The following is a 12,230-nucleotide window of genomic DNA, read 5'->3' as shown; positions in this document are numbered from 1 at the left end:
CGGGCGGTCGCTCCGTACATGGGGCCCTCTCCGCCATCGCCGGCGTGCATGAAGGTGGATCCGCTGTCCCCGCCACGCTACATCAATGAAGCAGGAGCCAACCCCTCCCCGGCACAACTGCCGCATCCATATCGGACATTGCATGGTGAGGAGCCAGCCTCGCCCCCGCACCACCGCGGCATCCTGATCGGACGCCGGGTCAAGGTGGAGCCCCTGTCCCCGCCATGCAGCCCGTTTGATAGAATTTCGTGAGCTTTGGTCGAATTGTTGGCTCGTTTTATATGGCTAGCATTGGATGGCGTTCCCTGCCCGCGGACGGATGCGGGAGAAAATTTTCGGGTTGCCATTTGAGATGCCTTATAATTAAAACCCGTAAGAGGTCCTATGCATTCACTTTATTTTCATCGTCTCTCACGGTTGTTATGTGGATTAAATTACCTGGGAGAAATAATTATAAGTACAATCCACATACTAGAAGTGTACATGGTACAACGTACAATAAAGTCTCGTGTCTCCTCAATGGGAGTGAAAGTAAAAAGCAACAATAGTACGACAGTGGCCGGCCATTCAGAGCTGGCTCAGCGTACGCACTCCTTTCTCCCTCACATGGAGATCAGGTCAGAGCGTTTATTCATATGTATTTGTGACTTAAGCATACTCAGAAACGTCGGATGGCGCGATATGCGGCAGCCATGGTGGGCAGTGGTTGATTAGCGAATAGTAGAGCAGTCGAGGGAAGGGCTGATGGCGTATGGGATGCTGACGCTGCACTTGGAGGGGATGTCGGCGGTCTTGCCAGCGCTGAGCCCACCAGCAGCGCTCTTGATGCAGTTGCACGTCGTTTTCTTGTCAGTGGTGCTCCGCACTGCGCCCGCAAGTCTCCTGACGCCGCTGCAGCAGGCCGCAGACGGGTTGGCACCGTTGCCTCGTGCATAGGAGATGCAGGGGCTCAAGGCGGAGTTCACCTGACCGCATGAGATGGCCGCGTCGGTGGTTATGAGAAGCATTGTCGCCACCAGGGCGACCAGCACGAGCCGAGCAACTGCAGCACGGGCCATCTCGATCTAGCTAGCAATAGTAGTGGTGGTGAGCTCAGCTGCAGAAGATGAGATGACTAGATTTTCTAAGTGATTATACTGGTGATGAGTTTCGTAGAGGGGTGCATGGGCTTAAATAGGGCTTTGAACCAACATGGTACCACCTACTGTGTCCAGATGGATAAATCCGATTAGTGGGAGTCAGAACATAAATTTTTGTTGTTGGATGTTAGATTCGGTTGATGGATATATTAATACGTTTTGGAGAGGGTTGGATGTTGTATTCGGCATGTGATGGATGGACCAGGCATGCATGTGTGCATTCTTGCAGTGGAGTGTGGTTGATTCGTGGCTTCGTGCACGGCTGATTAATAGCGACATGTACTCTCAAAATCACCGATCCTAGAGTAGTTGATCAATAATTTGGTGAGCTCGACTAGGGAACTACACCATACTAGTAAGCGTGCACGTGCAAATGCACGTCTCGACTAATATACAAGTATATATGTGAGAATAATATGCATATAAAGATAGTTTGGTTGCATCAGAAAATATTATAAATCAAGAAAAGACAAACAAGCCTGCCTTTGCATATATAGCCTTTTTTTAATTTAGAGATAGAAGACTATAGGAGATCGAGAGCAGCGTGTAATTCTCTGCAGCCGGTCGAGCTTCATATGAAGCACCAAAGTGACACCTTGTTTTAGTAGAAGCTCCTGTATGCCCCGCGAAACTGTTTTCTCCACCAGGATGACATCTGGAGCACATTTCTCCATCACTTGGCTGATATCAGGTCCGGCTTGGAGAAATTGGCAATAATGTACCAAAATTGGCAATCAGGATGCTAGCCAGAGCCTCAAAATCATGCTCGAAAAATATATATGTAAAATATGTAGATACAAATGTCGTGCTGGGGGTAATCTTCTTTCTTTGGGGTTATTCACTTCTGACAGAGGAAAAGAGCAATATTCCAATACTTACTACATCGATACATGTACATTTATATAACAAAGTTTCTCTGCCAACGAAATTAAATATTAACCATAATTCTTAAATAAGAAAACAAAGTCCCCTGCACGCAAGATGGGACAAATCTGAAAAATTAACCTTCTCCTATAAAAAAGAACTGAACAGAGGAAACAATAGAAGCCTGGGCTTTCTAAAAAATAATGTCATCACAAAGAAGCCAGTGAGGACCAGAATAGGTAAAATGCTGCATATCTTGTAGTGCCGAGAAATTATAATAGTCATACACAATGCTTGAACTCTTGTGCATCTCCCCACCACATGATGTACATCTTCATTAGTCGCAACACAGACCGTCAGGTCTTGTCAGTCCAATACAGTAATTAGAAGCATCACACTGAAACTTCCATCTACACTCCAGCAATATGAATTCAAAAATTCTAAACTTCCCCAAGGAGTCATGTGTGCAACTGCTCTGTATAGTGCAAACTGGACATAAGATAAGATGAACCTTTTAAAAATGTTGGACTGACAAGAGCGAAAGTACAAATTTGAATATAAAAAAACAACCTGGCAATGCTGCTAGAGCAAATAATAAGTGTTACTGAGACAAGCGTTCATCATAACAGGATAGTTAATGATTAATTCAGGAATGATAATCATGTAGGATGGAGCATGTGTGATCACAACAAAGTTTTTCAACCATGAATAAATGAGACTGCTAGGTACACCAACAAATAGTTAAGAGCTAACTTTGAACGATAAAATGTTTCGCAATGCAACTTACAGAAGATGGCTTCTGTATCCTGCCAACAGGATGTGCACTGACGAAAATCTGCATTTAGAAACATATGATGTTAGTTCTAAGAAACATTATAAATACACGCCCAATAGTAGAAATCCACAGCAATATTTATGGATGACAAACCTGCTTCATCCCTCCAACACATCTCTATACACAATGTTTTTGGTGCTTTTACCAATTTGATCTATTTCTTTATTTGGCTTTGCCAGAACCCGAGTTGTCTGCCTTGAAACACCCCTTGACAGTGCAACATAAAGCTGACCGTGAGAGAATACAGGCTCCGGAAGGTAAATGCCAACAGTTGGGATGGTTTGCCCCTGGGCTTTGTTTGTGGTCATTGCAAAACTGAGACGAATAGGGAATTGCTTCCTCTTCAACTTGAAAGAAGTGAAATATCCTCCGAGGGTGCCATCGGGATCCTAGGGATGAACACTCTCTTTCCAGCATGTTGTCCACCAACAATCTCCGCGTCGATTGTGTTATTTTGGAAAGCTATAATCATCAATCTCGTTCCATTGCAAAGTCCATTATTAGGATCGAGATTCCGGAGCAGAATGACAGGACAAATAACTTTAACTTTCAAAATATGGGGAGGCAAGCCATTTGGAGTGTGGTTGTTCAGATAGTCAATTGGGTAGTTATTGCGTGTATCATCATCGACAGAATCAAAGCTATAGTATACCTTTTCTTGGCCGGGAAATCTGTCAATCATCTTTGCATTTAGGTTGTCCACGTGCTCATTCTTGGTAGAAAGAATAGCATGTGTGCTCATGTAGGCACCGGATGATGCGTTCTCATGAAGAGATGGGAACACGTGTTCAATAAGCTTCATGACTGGTGCGTCACCAGGTGTGTAACCTATCACAATGTCATCAGGCAGACGCACATAATCATCACCGATTGTCTCCTCCGTTCCATTGCCAATTCTCAAGAGGTATTTGGAGAACCACGGGTCAGTCTGTGTTCTCATATTACGCGTGAGGCGTATTTGTCTAATTCTCTCCCATAGATATGATCTTTGCAGCGTGGCGTCAGTGATTTGTGCTCTTGTCCCACGCGGGACAACGGGAAGGACCTGCCTAAAATCCCCTCCAAACACCACAACCTTCCCCCCAAATGGCATAACACATCCCATGATATCCTGTAGTGACCTATCAAGTGCCTCAACTGCGTGACGCTTCGTCCTGGTAACCTCATCCCAAATTATGAGAGATGCTCTCCGAAGCAACTCCGCAGTACCACTCTGCTTGGTGAAGCTGCAGATGCTATTATCCATGAGCTTAACCGGAATTTTGAACCTGGAGTGGGCGGTACATCCACCGGGCATGATTGATGCGGCTATTCCGGATGTCGTGGTTGCAATAGCTATTTTACCCGATGAACGCACTTTAGCAAGAAGCGCCTTGTAGAGATAAGTCTTACCCGTGCCACCAAGACCATCAAAAAAGAAAACCTGTTTCCTATTGTTCACCACGTGATCCAAGATTTCCTCAAACCCAGCCCTCTGCTCAATGTTCAGGGATGTATACAGATCTAAATGCTCTTGATCCACACCAACCGACAACTCCTCTCGAACCTCTCTTAGGAGGTCGCCGGAACCATCACCGGTCTCAACCAGCTCCGGGAGGTCATAGCTTTTAATATCTGTGCCCATCGAATGCACCAAATCCCAGATGTCTCTAAGGACCATCTGTTCCAGTGCAGCCTGGTTGGACTGGGTACGACGGTAATCCTCAGACATTGACTCCAGGTGCTTCTCCCGCAATGCACGGATGTTGGTCGCCTCACAGAATACAAGAATAGTTGCAAAAAGCCTTCTTAGAGCACATGGCATCTAGAAAGTAGCAGACTCGGTCAAGCAGTCGACAAGAGATTTCTCAGTCTCTATTAGGCCCATGAGCTGACATGCTTCCCTGAAAGTCGAGCAAAACCTTCCATTTACAGTTCTCAAATCCTCATATGAAGTGGCACCACTTCTATGATTCAGAAGCACTCTTAGAAAGTACCTTTCACCATCAGCAGCATGTGCATAAACAATCCTTCCAACTTGCCCGCGCCCCCTTTGGCTTCTTTTCTGCCACTTTTTCTTACCCTTAATCCATCGAAAGAATTCTGGGAACTCTTTATACAAGAAGTTTCGTGCATAAGGGTCCACCTCATTCATCCTAAAGTATTCTGTGAGCATGGGAAGAGGATGGTCGGTTCATAACATCCTCGAGGTTGTCAGTACCATTGGATGCAACAGTATGCATGTTGGGCAAATGCAGCTGTAGTTGCAACACAGCAGGAGAGACACCAAACATACGGAAAGCACATACCCTGTACATAGACTCTAGGGGTGTTACAAACCTTGCATCCCTGTATTGCCGAATCTCATTTATCACAACACGATCATTTGCCGCCGGGTCAACTGAGAAGGAAGCACGATCATGCCCCTTGTATATGTACTTGTACAAATATTTGACTGATTTTATGCTCGAGCAAGCTTCAACATTAATGTGACAATAATATCTCATAAGCAGTCGGGGGTTGTACGGGACAACCCATCTGTTGTCCAACACTGCATTCCTAACTTTAACTCGGCGGCCATCATCTTGTCTCCTATATATAGGGTATGAGTCCTTTCCTTGTTGTGTTGCAGGGAAAAACTATCGAGGGTAACGAAAACGACAATTTCCATCTATCATGCAAGGACAATTCTTCTGGAAAGTACCACATGGGCCGTGGAGTATATGCTTGATAACCAGTCCATGCAACACAGGGTACTTGTCACGGCTAGGGATCTCTGCCGAGATTACCCTATCATAGGCGTCCGGATTTGTCAGCTTACTATCTGAGGCCATGATCAGCAGGAAGTGCTCATGCGGTAGACCCCTTTTTTGGAACTCAGTAACATGAGCATACGCCGCAACCGGACCAAAGTACTTATTTTTAGTCATAAGATCTTTCAGACTCCGCATCTTGGCCCTGCATACTCTGGCCACCAGGTTAGGACGGTCTTGTGGTGTTTGTCCGGGTGCAAGTCTGGAAGTTATCTCCTGTTGCAAGTCATAGTGATTAAGTAATCAGGCTTCCCGTATCTCTGAACAACGGCTATCGCATCAAGGAATCTTCGCTGCATGTCTCGATCACCTCCCGGAAAAGTCCGAGGGAGCACGAGTCTTTTTCCAATCTGAGCAGCACGCGTCTCTCCAGAAGCAATGGTGTCAACAGCACCCTATGAAACAAATGAATAAGGCTCATAATTGGTTCTTGCTTTTAGAATACAAGCATGCCGATAACCAACAAGACTATACATTAGGCTCATATTTGGTTCACGTTTAATTATAGTTATTCACTAACATACCAGTGTGTGTCAAGTTGTCATAGTATGTTGATGAGACTGGGGAGATTTTTGTTACCTAGTATAGCTCAGCACGTATGAGTTTTTGATTCTGAGGCTTCGAGTAGAAATCAAGCCTCATAGTCTCCATTTTGCTGTACATGTCAACAAGCCACTGTTGGATAAGACGCCCCCCAAACAATAGGATGTTAAAAATTCCTTCCCTGATCTGCAACTTGAAACAGTAATACTCCCTCACACTAACATATTTTTTAGACTCAGTGGCTTCATCATCATCTTGTTCTTCGTTGTCATCTACAAGATGGTTGCGGCAAAGAATTATGAATAATGCTACAACTAAAGATTAGAGGAATTCATGGATGGGTCACCAATTGTTACGATACCATTACCTGCTTCTCGTTCATCGTCTTGGTTGTCGTCGTCATCGTCATTGCCTGCCTGAGCCGGTGTTGGTCCCTCATATGGCAGGCAACGGTTCCATCATGTCTCCCCAATTGGGTTAAATAATGGGTACGCTAAAGGATCATAGCATCCATAGTAGGCTCTGATGTACAAAGGATGGTCCCCTTTTGCATGCACAATAACACTTCTCTCAAAAGTGTGTTGAGGGTCAGTACCTTCAACCCACATTGCAGCCACCTGTGAAGCTGTAGGGGCATTGTACCTCCGTTGGTCCAATTTTATATTTGTGTTTAGTGTAATTTTATATTCCGCTAGGTCTGGAACTGAACCAAGGCTCTTAAAAGTCTTGACATATGGGTTGTTCTCCAGTATACGCAGAATCTTCTGTATGAGGTTGATATCTAGATCTGGAGAGCGCTTCACCCTATGTTCTAAGGCTTCGTCTATATCATAAATCTATAGCTGCAAATGCCTGGGTCTGTGATCACCTGGTACAAGATGGTCTAGACGATGGTACAACTGACCATGAGCACGGAAGGTGTATACACCGGTTCTTGCCGCGGTGTTGACCCGTTTGTCCAGGGTAACTCCAAGGCTTGTGAAGGAGAAGTGGGAGTTGAAATATCGAATGTGCCGCCTAAAGTACTTTGCATCCTCATCTACCTGACTTGAAAATAATCGCTGCAGCTCTTGAGGAACCTCTGGGATAAATACCTTGACCTTACCTTTTTTGCAACAGAAGGCTGGACCTTCGTACTGGAACCTAATTGCTCCACAATGGATACAATCTTTTACTCGCTTCAAAACATGATGCTTGGTGGGTATATTGTGGTAGACGTAGTCGTAAGGATCATGAGTCTCAAAAGCATACGAACCATCAGTTGTCACTCTGTACGATTCGAAGTCATTACCTGGAAAGTCACGAGCAAGAATTAAATCCGGGGTCGCAAAGAATAGTGACTCACAACAGTAATGAATTATAATCTCATGGTATAAGTAACCTTGTGCGCTGAAGCGGCTACTCTCCTCCTCCTCCTCCACATCATACACAGTCTCTCCCTCCTGGGAGGTGCCCATGTTTTCTATGGGAACACAATGATTGAATCAGCTAAATATAATAACTGTGGGTACCATTATGGGAGGGAAGACAACACACCTTCAATTTGAGCATCCGGTCTCATTGGTTCGAAAATTCCGGCTACATCAGAGTCCTCGTCAATGTTGCTGACTCCTGGAAGACATAGGAAAACCAACCCAAGAGAGTAGACAGATTTATCAAATGTATAATAGCATTCTCAATGTGAATATCAAGCGGCTTATGCGTTTAAGATCCCCATCAAACCAAACTATGCAATTCAATCAGACGGTTAAATACATAGATGGTTGTTTTGTATGGCAGTTGTGCATGGTGACTGGCATATGGATCCAGATGTCTTACCAGCATGGTCGTACTGGTCGGATGAGGCACAAGTCGTCCACTTTCTTTTCTTGTACTCGCGAACCCGATATAATAAGGCATCTCTCTGGTCCGTGCTCATTTCCAAGTATTTCGTTCTCTTACGAATGCGCTCCTTCTCGTAGCAGGCAGCTGAATCTATATAACGTAAGGTAGAAGTCTCATGTCATGTCGAAAGGACATTGTGCTGTAATATAACAGAATGAATAATTGCTGGTAAGTTTCAGCATACCTTGTGGTTCAATGGACGTACTGAAGATAAAACTCGTGGGCACAAAGTCATGTTGTCCGTGCTCTCCTCCTGCCTGTAAGACGTTACTATTGTGTTCAGCTGACCTTGATCCAGTCCGTAAGACGTTACTATTGTGTTCAGCCGACCTTGATCCAGTCCATAAGACGTTACTATTGTGTTCAGCCGACCTCGCTCCCCGTACGTAAGTTGGATTCCTGTGCAACCAATCATCAGAATCGTCCTCCTTTGTCTTTGGCTCTCCAACCAGCGTGTGTCCCAGACGGGTGATACTGGAATGTGCCAATCCATAATGTGTGATACCTACCGTTGATGTAGAAACTTGTGGGATGATAAGCATTCCAGCTTCAGTCCACAATTTAGGTGACATTGCAAGTATGAACTGAAAACAAATGTTGGCGCTCTGACCAGGTGACGCTTCCTCGGTAGATGGTTGGCGCTGTTTGACACTCGCAGCGCCGGTTGCAGTTGTCGCTTTGTGCCGTGCCACGGGAAGACAAGTACCCTCGGAGATTTGTACCGTAATGGCTGAACCTGTTTTGAAGAAGAGCAGACAAACTCATAAACCCTGATGAAGATGTGTCATTAATACAGTGGTATTTGAAGGTGGTATTACCAGGTGAAGATCGCGAGTACGAGCTGTGAGGTAATTCGACAGTAACACTATCAGCTACAGCTTTTTTTGCAGGCGAGCCAACCGCAGCTTGTGTAAGTGTTCTGCTCTTTGTTCGTCTATTAGTCAAGCATACCAATTATGGGCACTCCTTTTTCGCCCAACATTAGCATCTCCGGAATGTAGAACAGTAGTCGTGGAGTCCCCTGTACATCTTGCATCTGACATAACGCAGGAGTCAGACGTACAAGCAAAATGAGTAAATGGTCATTCAATAATTATGATATGCAGAGTATGAACATACCATTTGTGTGTGTGTTGGTTATGTTGCTCAAAGGGGTACATTCCTTGGATCCTAACGAAGCATGTGCCTCAGGTGCTAGTTGACCACTAACAATATTCAGAGTCTGAGCCTTCTTTTCTTGTCGGGACATACGACGTTTTTCGAGGAATGCTGCTCTCTTCTCATCAGACAGTCGGGCATACCATGTATTCTTTTTTGCTTGTTGACTATTAGTAGTGACACTTTCATTCTCAATGGTAGACGAGTTCGTTATGTCTGTAAATGGCGAACGATGCGTAGTCATTTATGGAACTTTGTCTGAATTACTCTACGTCATCTTATAGGAAAAACACAAATATTAAGAAGAATCAAACAAAGTACGGAAAGAGGTGAAGAAGCAAATGCAATAACCAGACGCTGGAACAGCATGTGCAATGTGCGACTACAGAGTTCGGAGCAAGCAACATAGATAAAGTGCAGGACTGAAAGTCGAGCAATACATATATTTGCATTGTAAATTGATTTATTAGAAGAAGATATAAACAAAGCTTTAATTAACAGCAAGGCTATTGGATCTGGACACCAAAATAATGAATTGAATAAGTAGAACTTCAGAGAAACTACCACTATTTAAAAAGAGAGCTGTTGTATTGATCAAATGAATAGGTTATTTTAAAATGAAAAGGCCTTACCGCAGAGATGTTAATTATCCTAGAGAGTTAGAAGACCAAAAATTATTTAACCCACTATGCTAATTATCAAGAAGTATATACATACATTATTTTACAAATGAGGGTGTATACAACAAATCTCAGAGTATATAGTACCATATGGAGTATATACCTATGATACTGGCAATACCATTAGTATATACTCCCTCTGTCCGTAAATACTTGTCATCAAAATGGATAAAAAGGGATGTATCAAGACGTGTTTTAGTTTTAGATACATCTCTTTTTATCCATCTTGATGACAAGTATTTTCGGACGGAGGGAGTACTTGATTGTCAGAAAGGAGTATACTACTACAAAGATATGCAACTGAAGCAAATTCATGATCCAACTCAAGCATCGACGAATTTGCATCTGGTGAAGAACAGATCGATTCTCCATATTTAACTTAGCTCATGTATGTATGTGATTAATCTGACCAGGCTCAAACAATGCCTAGAACTGAGAGCAGCAGAAACACCAACAAAAATTAGAAGGTATTGAACATGGTACAATTACACCAAAAATTGCAGCAGCAAGTAGGAAGAATGTGAGGGTAAAGCACCTACAGCGTGGAGGTCCGGCGTGGGCTGTGTCCTGGCGGCGCGTGGACGCGGCGGCCCGGTCAAGTTGTTGTATACTATGTCGTAGCTGTAGTTCCTGATAACAAAAATAAATATAATATCAGAGCTAATTTATTGTTAGTGAAAAGGTGCAGAATGTAAGAAGGTATGAAATCAACCATTGTGTGTATGCATGTCAGATACATAGTTCTAGCTAGTGCTCCTTCAGATACATATGTAAATTAAGCTCAGCTCCTTTCAGCACATGGATAGAATGAATTTTAGCAATGGCCAGCTACATAACAACAGGGATTCTGAAAAAAAGAAGAGAAAACATCTCGTTGATCGTGAAGCAGGTATGGGAGGGAGTATGGACATGATTCGTACGTACGGTAGGCCGGCCGGCTCACGGCCAGACTTATCGATCCCGACGATATGGGCATCCACATTAAAAGGAGACATGAAGAGAAGGACAAACAACGCATCCTGGAGTAGCCATGCAGACCCGGTGAAGGAATTGAAGATGGACCTTTGTAGGCGGCCGTGCGAGGAGAGAATGGTGTCAACGGCGTCGTGGATGGGTCGGCCTGGGCGGCGGGCGCGTGAACGGGGCGGCCCGGGCGGCGGGCCGTGAATGGGGCGGTCCGGGCGGTGGCGCGTGGACGGGGCGGTCCGGCGGCAGCGTGTAGACGGAGGCGCGTGGACGGGGCGGTCCGGGCGGTGGCGCGTGGACGGGGCGGTCCGGTGGCGGCGTGCAGACGGAGGCCTAGGTCGAGGGCGGTGGCTGGCGGGGAGGATCTGGGGAAGAGGTGGGGCGAAAACTGCACACGCCGTCGGGGCAGCGACGTGATGGTGAGGTTTTTTTTGGACGGGGTGTTAACCCAATGGCAATGGTGGGTAAGTAATTACCGTAATGGCATGGTGGGTAATTAAAGTATAAAACACGTTTAGTATGCTGGAGGGATGTAGACCATCAGATTGGAGGTTTCGATGGGTAGGATGATTTGGTTCTCCGTCCTCTCGTGCTTTTATAGGGGTAGTAGATGATGGCGCAGGTGGTCGTGCACTGTCGGCGATCAACTACCTTGCCTTACATTGTCCCCTTGTCACACTTTAACATTCATTGTTGCCATATCATGAGCTACATTTTAACTAGTATTGATTTAGATTATATGAAGACAGTATCTTTCAGGTAAATTTGCCATGTATCATGATGCTGCCAAGTATTGCGTCCACAGAGATAAATCTGATTGGTGTGAGCCAGTGCATAAATTGTGGTCGCTGGATGTTGTAATCGGTTGCTGGGTATTAATTAATTTTGGAGACGGTTCGATGTTGGGCTCGGCGGATGGATCGACCAAGCATGCCTGGCGGTGGAGTATGCTTGATTAGTGCGTGCAGGGAAGATTAGTACCGACATTTACTCTCAATGATCGACCATGGAGTCGCTGGGTGCATTAACTTGGTGAGCTCGACGAGTGAACTATACCAATCTGTCGGTGCATGTGGTCGTGCAGTGCTGGAGATCAACCACCTTCCTTACTTTCTCCATCTTATGATTCATTGATGCCATATTCAGAGCTAATAGATTTTAATCATTAATTTAGTTTATATGAAGAAATGTCTTTGGAGTATTATGTATGACACGGCGAACCGTATTTTGCTTCGACGTTACTAAATATCAATTTTATTATGCAAGTGGCCTTGGCGCATCAGGATCATATACGGCAACACTGAAGCAGAATATGCGCCGTGCCGCTGCTATCTTTGGTTGTATGCTCCACAAGTGGCGCCATTAGGGA

The 12,230-nt window shown here is 44.8% G+C and overlaps 3 protein-coding genes across 3 annotated transcripts; all 3 read right to left on the bottom strand.

Moving 5' to 3' along the window:
• Positions 1 to 448: 448 nt before the first annotated feature.
• LOC125542481 (non-specific lipid-transfer protein 4.1) lies at positions 449 to 1,160 on the bottom strand. The gene has a single exon (XM_048705534.2). The coding sequence runs from the start codon at positions 1,056 to 1,058 to the stop codon at positions 711 to 713; it is 348 nt and encodes a 115-aa protein (XP_048561491.2). The 5' UTR covers positions 1,059 to 1,160; the 3' UTR covers positions 449 to 710.
• A 1,541-nt stretch (positions 1,161 to 2,701) lies between these two features.
• Positions 2,702 to 8,629, bottom strand: LOC147978165 (uncharacterized). Its single transcript, XM_087514660.1, has 7 exons — positions 8,430 to 8,629; positions 8,242 to 8,387; positions 7,992 to 8,147; positions 7,710 to 7,784; positions 7,555 to 7,635; positions 7,279 to 7,464; positions 2,702 to 2,838 (listed from the first exon to the last, which is right to left on the bottom strand). Exons 1-7 carry the CDS (start codon positions 8,627 to 8,629, stop codon positions 2,702 to 2,704), a joined length of 981 nt encoding a protein of 326 aa, XP_087370786.1.
• LOC147978166 (uncharacterized) lies at positions 3,182 to 4,642 on the bottom strand. The gene has a single exon (XM_087545743.1). It carries the CDS (start codon positions 4,640 to 4,642, stop codon positions 3,182 to 3,184), a length of 1,461 nt encoding a protein of 486 aa, XP_087401869.1.
• Positions 8,630 to 12,230: the final 3,601 nt, after the last annotated feature.

Source organism: Triticum urartu, chromosome 3A, assembly GCF_056163025.1.
Source record: "Triticum urartu cultivar PI428250 chromosome 3A, HENAU_Tu73, whole genome shotgun sequence".
In the NCBI taxonomy this organism is placed as follows: Eukaryota; Viridiplantae; Streptophyta; class Magnoliopsida; order Poales; family Poaceae; genus Triticum; species Triticum urartu.
The sequence above is the reverse complement of the archived record's forward strand: the minus strand, read 5'-3'. Positions and strand labels throughout refer to the sequence as shown.